This window comes from Melospiza georgiana, chromosome 1 (genome assembly GCF_028018845.1).
Source record: "Melospiza georgiana isolate bMelGeo1 chromosome 1, bMelGeo1.pri, whole genome shotgun sequence".
Taxonomy (NCBI): Eukaryota; Metazoa; Chordata; class Aves; order Passeriformes; family Passerellidae; genus Melospiza; species Melospiza georgiana.
Genome location: NC_080430.1, coordinates 41667603 through 41675632, shown reverse-complemented (window position 1 = coordinate 41675632; position 8030 = coordinate 41667603). Strand labels below are relative to the sequence as shown.

Here is an 8030-nt window from a genome sequence, read left to right as displayed (position 1 = left end):
AAAAGTTTGTTCTTATAGCAACACAATCAAGGTGAAAGACAGGGAGAAAATAATAGGACTGCCCACACTCAGAATGCTCAGCAAATATAAAACATCTGCTTGGATTGTTCCTGGCCCTGTCCTGTTCTGTATGGTTTGAGGGTGGGGACGGGAGGAGGGGAAAACTTATCCTGCTGATATTTTGCAACCTGTTTGCAAGCAGCACAAATTCAAAGCAATAAAAATATAACATTAATGAACTCACAAAACACACATGTGGGAAGGACCAACCCTCCTGACATGTCTGTTCTGGAACACTTTGAGGACTTTGGGGTTAAGGTGAGAGGGAAAAGGCATTCCTGAATTTTCCACAATGTGCTGCAGACAGGACCATGCAAGTAACTGCAAAGTCAACTTTGCCTGTCTGCTGTGAGACTGTTCCTGCTCCTGTGAACAGCAGGATGACAGCCAGGTGGTCACAGCACATGCTTGGAAAGTCATCTTCTTATTGCATATTATTCCTATTTTTTGGCAGAACGCTTAGTGCAGAATTGCTGGTGTGGTGCTATACCAGTCCCCCCAGGCTCCTTCCCTAAGGGGTGGGATTTCTAATGTACTGGTAATTTCCTGGAAGCACTTTCTTTTAATAACTTTTCTTTTCCCAGGACATGGCTGTTTATAGATATATAGATACATATATATATATATACACATACACACACATTTTATATATATATATATATATATATATGTATATATATATATATAAAAATAGCAATTTCATAGTTATATACAGGCATTAATAAAGTGCATAATGTTATTGGCTATTTTCAAATCCTTTTCCTGAGGAAGTGCTACCATATATAGCTCCTCCTACGACATGATGCTGGCCGCCAGTGCTAGGGTATGACTGCTACTCCCCCAGCTTGTAATTCCCAGAATACATCTCCCTGTCCAGAGCTGGAGCCCAAAGGGAGTAGTGACAGCCTCAGTCCTCCAGGAAGCAAGTCAAGGCACCGATCAAGACCTCTTCCTTTGCCAAGGTGAGCACGTCTAGGAGCGACTTCCCTCCGTCCCGGAGCTCCCGGGCGTGCGCTACTTGGCGGTGGTCACGGAGCCGTCCTCGGGGATCTTCTCCTCGGAGCAGCTCCTCCCCGAGAGCCTGTCGTGGTGCCGGAGCTCGCTGAAGCGCTCGGCCACGCACTGCGCCGTCAGCCGCGCCTCGGGGTCGTGGTCCCAGCACTCGATGAGCGTCTCGCACACCATCTGGATGCCCTGCAGGGAGCACAGACACAGCGCCCGTGACGGCGCAGCCACCAGCAACGCTTCGCGCACAGAGCTGCTTCAGGCCCTCAGAAACTCGGGGGTTATTCCACGTGCGTCCTGGGGGTTCTTTATGGGATCTGCTGCTTCTGTCATGGGGCATTATTTTATTATTTTTTTTTTGTTTGTTTTTTTGTTTTTTTATTTTTTTTTTTTAAGAAACCCTACTACAATATTTTCAGCGCTTTAGTTGGAACTGTCATTTCTGGGCATGTGGTCTGATCTAACAAGAACAGCGATGCTTCAGACTAGTGATATAGAATCAAGCAGGGTTTTTTTTTAATAAATATGATCAAAATTCTTGGATAATATGACCTCCTGCTCAACCCATGCCTCTGAATGCTGAATTCTGCTTGGGTTTTTCAAACAGAATTCTGATTGCCAGCAATATTGGGCTGTACATCAGCTCTTTATGAATTCCTTGTAGATTACCTAAATCTATGTGCAAATATGGGCCACAGTCCCACAAACACTTAAGCACATCACTCACAGTTGTAACTGTTTAACCTTCATTTCAATTCCAATGCAAATGTTTTCAGGAGCAAAAAAACAGTTGCATCTCTGTAATGATTTTTATAAACATGAAGTATTTGCCACAGGAAACTGTGTTTTGTTTTATGATACTAAAAGCCCATTAAGTAGGATTTATCTTAAACTTATTTTAAAAAATAACATTTCACAACACTGCATTAATTGTATAATTTACCTAATTGGTGATGTTGACTGATGTCAATGCTAATAGCAGAATGTTACTGTCTGTATACAAATAACATTAGTTTTCTGCTGGCATTGAAATTACAAGCAGTAAATTAAATTAAATATTAAACATTAACTTGAAATCAATAGTGCAACAAATCTCATTAAGGGGGGTGTGGGGTAATTGTAATATGTAAATCTATTCCAGAATTTTATCATGATGAATAATGAGTTCATTACAAAAACACAACTGCAGAGGAAGGAAATGAATATGGAAGAGCCATTACAGTAAGAACAACTTCTATGGAGCTCAAAGCAGATCCTCAGCTGCTGCAAACTGTCACAGCACTGCGGAAACTGATGCATCACTGCATCTTAAACAGCACAACGTGAAACACTGAAGGGATTCAGGCAAAGGGAATTAAAACCACCTTCATTAAATGTCCTCTAAGCATGTTATCAGGCATCTCCTTCCTTAGACTCTTAGCTGAACCCTGTTGGGGCCAGCTGTGCCCATTCTGGTGACACAAGCACAAGTGCATGGCCCTCCCAGTTGGTGGGGTTCTGTGTGCTGGGGCAGTTTGAGATGTGGGTTTTATACATGGAAGAAACCTCTGAAGTCAAATGCAGGACACCTAGGTCCAAATCACGATCATTTTACTTGCTTTATAAAGCCAGAGGTGATGAAATCCACAATGTATCCTACAGCTCTATGCCAGTACCTCAAGCTGCAACTTTCTGCATGCTCAGCCTTGTTCTCAAGGGCTTTTAGTGCTGGTAGTATCAGATACCCAGGTAGTATCAGATATCCAGGTTTCCCTCAAAATTCAACTTTCTTCCCTTGTTGAAAGCCCCTCCTCAATAGCCTACTCCTCACAGCTGAGTACATAAGGAGCAAGTTCCTGCAGTCCGGGAAGGGGCTGCCTTCTGCCATAGTCAGCAGGTGGCAGGTGTTCCTGGCTGGAAAGATGATTGATTTTAGCCACTCACTTGGTCTTTTTTATGTAGCTGTCAGACTGATTTTCACTTCCCAAATGGAATTAAAAAGGGAGTGTTACATTGCTCCTGATGGAAATAGTAGATGATATTCTTGGTTGCCTGGGCTTTTATAAAAGTTTGTGATACTTTCCTTTTGTCGCTGAAGACCACTCAGCATATTTCATTAAGAAGTGGAATGAACAAGCCTCACTTCTCTAATATGATTCACATTTTATTTCTACTGATAAAACTACTGAGAGCAAAGGTGAAGAAATGCATGTGTTTGGCTTGTTTCCATTCAGTTTTCTCCACTAAAAAATCTACCATTGCCTAGGAAGTGCAACCATGGTGCTCGTGAATAGAGGAAGCTGACAAAGTGCTTTGTGATATGCAAGGGAAATGGACTGCTAATGCACAACCTGAATAAAACCAGACTGGCTTGCTGAAGACTAATTTCCTGTTTCATTAAATCTGTCAACAGTTGGGATACAACTATGACTGGTTTCCACGGTAAAGTACTCAGATTTTGCTTTTTCTGCTGAAGATCCTCTGTAGTAGGATGGTCTCCCTGGAAATGGAGTAAAACAAATTTGAAGAGTGCCCTGTTTGCAAAGCTCCCAGTGGTGAATGGAGAAGGGCATCGTGCTGCTTTTGGTGTTGAATAATGCTGAAACCAGCCTGACTCAAAGTTAAACATCTTGATAGTGAGGTGAAGATGAGGCAGACCTGGTGAACTACACAACAAAGGAACAAACAAGTGATACTATTAATAACTTATCTAAAACTGCTGAGCTGACTGAGCTGGCCTGGAGACATCTGACTGACAGTCAGTTGCTTTACATTATGAAAGCCCAGTCCCACTTTTCAACAACAGCATCTTCTAACATAACTCCCTTGAGGAGTTATGTTAGAATACCTCAAGGTTACTCCTCGATGCTGAGCAGAAGAGATGTGCCTAAGGTTGTTGGCATGGGTGTCTGACATCAATCTTAAGTTAATAATTGGTTTTCTACCTTTAGTACAGTTGCTTTAATATGATTGCTTCAATATTGCTTCATAGTGCACACTATATGAGTAGTTACAGCTCCTACACTGTGTAGTACATAACTCTAAGACCTTTTTGTCTAGTTATTATCATAATAAATAATATATATTTTTATATCTGGTTTGACAACCTTAATCATGTGGGACAAAGTTGTATAATGGTTCAATCGCACCTATATAGTCCTTAAAATGTAAACTGTTGACAAAATCTGGGGCTAAGACAACCCAGCCACATGTAGACACCTCTCTGAGAAGGCATTTAGAAAGCAAGGGGATCCTTTCTGTACCTCATGACTCAACAGGAGGGCTTCTCTAATAAATTTTGTCTGAAGCTCTCATTCTGCCTGCCACAGAGGCCCATGCGTGAAGTTGTTTTCTTTGCCCTTTCAGAGCCTACACACAGTGTGCTTTAAGGGCCCAACTATTCTGCAGCTCTCTGGGTGATTTTTGGATCTCAGGCTTCCAATGTTTCTGTTTTGACTGCTTTTAGATTACACTGGTGTGCAGCAGGAATACCAGGGCATTGGGGCAGGCATGGTGCAGAGAACTGTGGTGCCTGAACCACGTCAGCACCGGTGCCACTCTGTGATGGAGTTTCTCCATGTGTGACAGACCTCTCCATGCAAAGAGAGGTGCAGCCTGTTGGGCAGGGCACTGAGGTAAGGCTCAGGCTTCAGGCAGCAGCTAAATGTACAGTGCAGCTCCCACTGCCCACGTGTGGTGCTCTTACCTGATGGTTAAGCCAGGAGCTGGGGATCTCGGGCCGCCCTCTGTCTCTCAGGACATTGTCCTTCATGCTTTCCACACAAGGGTGCTCTCGCACTTTGGAGCCGAAGGGGGGCTCGTACTCTTTCACTTCTGGGAAAGAAGCAAACACAGGGAATTTAGCTGGGCTGTGCTGGTGCCAAGAGTGGAGGGAGCTGGTTGTTCTCTGAGGAGTAGGAGCTACTGATTAGCCGCTCGCTGCCACTGTTCTGCTTGACCAGCTCCAAACAAAGCAAAGCCAGTTGGCATTTTCAAAAATGTTTCAAATGTGTTTCTCACACACACTCCCTCCCTCCCCTTTTGTTTCCTAGCCAACAAAACAATTCTCATTTAAACCCTTTAGTACATAATAATATTAGCAACAGTCCAAGAAGCAGAGTAATCTATACTGGTTTGTGAGCCTTTTAATCTCTGCTGAGGTAAAACGCACAGGAGGTTTAAGGTGAGTTTTGCATGAGCCAAGCTTTTGAACAGTTAGTCACCCTTAGCTCTCCTGGAGTCCACACACACTTATCAGGTGAAATATAAACTGAAATCTATCTAGGTCATGGTAGATGGGAATGTGTGAATTGCTAGGAAAGGGCAAAGATACAGTTAAGGAGCAATGCTGGAAGCTGCCATACCGCCCTTGTTTACTCCTAAGCTGCATTCTTTTGTAGAAAGTAGTAGTCTGCTCTTATTTTAGATTTCCTTCCCAAAATGGATCAGTTTTGGCCTGTGATACAGGGGCACAGCTTTCTGAAGGGGTTGCTGCCACTCTAGTTTTTGTTTGCATGTTGCATATTTTCTTTGCTTTTCTTTGGAGAGAGAAAGGAAGAGGCAGACATATGGGACTCTTGGAGAAAACTCAAGAAATCTCTGAGAGCGGAAATATTATAGTAGATGCTGACACAGTGTAGAAAATGCTGTGGTTTCTTTGGGAACAGATGGAGACTTTACTCACAGGCCTAATGACTTGCTGCTATCAGATAAAGATTTATGAAGTTGGCCTGTTCTGCTGCCTCTTATTTCTTTCTAGGAATTAATTGGGGGCAAGAAAAACTGAAGTATAATCTACAAAGCAGTCTGGAGAATGCATGTGAATGCCCAGATGATGTGTGAACAGAGACAAACGAACAGAGAGACAAACCACTGCTGCATGATGCTACAACCAAGTTCAACTGCAGTACCCAGTGTTGCTCACTCCTCTAAAGGGCTAAAAATTGCTGAGAATGCATGAATAGGGATTAAAGACCCAGAAGAAATGGGAAGAACCTCTAACACTTGGGTTTGTTTACTTTGGGAGAGAAAGGTAAGGATGATATGCTACTGAAAATAACTAAGGATCAAGATGACACAGGTCAGACCCTTCTGCCATGTCTCATGATAAAAACAAGGTAGTATTGAAGACAACTATCTTTGGATTTTTCTCCAAAGCATTGAAGTCAGGCTGTAGATCTCACTTGCATGTGATGGCCATGAGACAAAGACTTTATCAGGCTGATGCTTAAAAGGAATGGCCAAGTTAAAATAACAAACATTTTGGAAGGGATATTAAACCTCATGCTTCGAATGCTTAGCATTTAGAGATTCAGCTGCAAACAACTGTGTGCAGTGCAGCAGATCACCCATAGATGCCTCCTGCAGAGCCCTTCTTCCTTCTCCCTAGCCATCTGCTGCTGGCCACTTTCCACAAGATGCTCTGGAGAATGGCTATAGCCCAGAAACAAAACTTCCATCTTCTAGGACCCAAAGGCCAAAGTCTGCCTCACTCTCTTTCCTGTGCAAGAATGCAAACCAGTTTCACCCGCATTAATCTGAGTCTGAGATGACTCAGCCCTAGAAATGAATTGGGAAGTTGCCATGTTGCTAGTCAGACATGGGTTAGCATGCAGTGGATGCACAATGATTATACTGCACATACCTATATGTTCAAAGCCAACAAAAGTATTAAAGTTCACCAGGAGAATTTAAATCACATGACCTAGATGGCCATTTCCTGCACCATCTCCATCAGTCATGGTTCAGTTGTGGTAGTGGTCATGGACACCAGCCAAGATTCTGAGATCCTGCAGGGTGAGGAGTTAGAAGAGTCTCAATGGCCAACAGAGGGAAGCTGGTGCTGTGATGCTGACTTGTTGTTCCCTCTCACTAATTTAATCTCAACGTTGCTCAAGTTAATGAGATGGTTCAAGCAGGAGAAGGGAAAACTCTTCCTGGCAATTGATAGGTTCATAATATATTTTTTCTGTTTGAGAAATGTTTGTAAGTTATGACCATTCCTCTTCCAAATATAAAGATTGAATAAATTTTTCAGATTTGTATTTTTTGTTGTTGCTTTGTTTTTGTTTATGGTAAAGAAAGAGAAATTTAGGCCAGATGCCAATTCACTGTAATGACTTTCTACCAATACAGTCATGCCTTCCCTCAGGTTGAAAAGCATGTGGCATCTCTTTGCTATTTATTACCATGCTTCTCTTTCCCTTGGAAAATAAAAAAAAGCCCACTAAATCCTCATGCAGTAAGTCATCCTAATGCTGTGGAATCTCAAGTGTCAGACATGTTTTGCAGTAATAGCTGGTGTTATTCATGGATCATGTTTACGTGCTGCAGTAGATATAACAGATGTCAATTTGAGGTAGGTTAAGATGTTTGTGGCTAGATGCCTGTGTGTGGCTGTATACAGATGCTGATTCTATTTCTCATGCCTTATATATTTCTTTTCATTGGTTTTAGACCAGCTGGGCACCAAAAATGACAACTGGATGAAGTACCATAAATATATCAGGAACCACGAACTACAGAACCTTTAGCATTCAAAAATGGCAGACTTCCTTCAACTTTAACCTCCAGCATTTAATCTTTATGGATGAGAGCTGACTTGCACTACTAACTGCTGAACCTCTAGTTTCTTTTGACATCGGCCTAGCTACAGTTTTCAGAAAGGCAGGGATAGGATTTTTAGCCCCAAACAGAGACATTACTGAAAATCTATTTGTTCAGTGTGATGAAAGCTTTGAAAATTTGGCTCACTTGTGATCTTTTTCTACTCTAAGCTTTTTGCAGTGAAGTTTTCTTTGGGTCAGAAGAGCATACCACAAACCCTGTTGACACTCCCTTATGTGATCTATCTTACTGATTTCCATGGGACAACTTCTCATGTTGGATGATGTTTTATATGCAGGATCAAAGCAGGAGTGAGGTGAAAGGCCAGCAGAAGTCAACTGTGAGGCAGAGTCTGCAGCAGTGAGCTTGTGTTTTGGAAC

General features: G+C 42.4%; 1 protein-coding gene across 1 annotated transcript in view; it reads right to left on the bottom strand.

The window, feature by feature from the left end:
* Window positions 1-735: 735 nt before the first annotated feature.
* Window positions 736-8030, bottom strand: part of TGFBR2 (transforming growth factor beta receptor 2) — a 58634-nt gene continuing 51339 nt past the window's right edge. The window contains exons 6-7 of the mRNA XM_058023737.1: window positions 4751-4878; window positions 736-1254 (exon numbers count right to left, since the gene is read on the bottom strand). Coding sequence (XP_057879720.1) covers window positions 1075-1254; window positions 4751-4878 — 308 coding nt within the window. The 3' untranslated portion in view covers window positions 736-1074. The remainder of the gene's footprint in view (window positions 1255-4750; window positions 4879-8030) is intronic.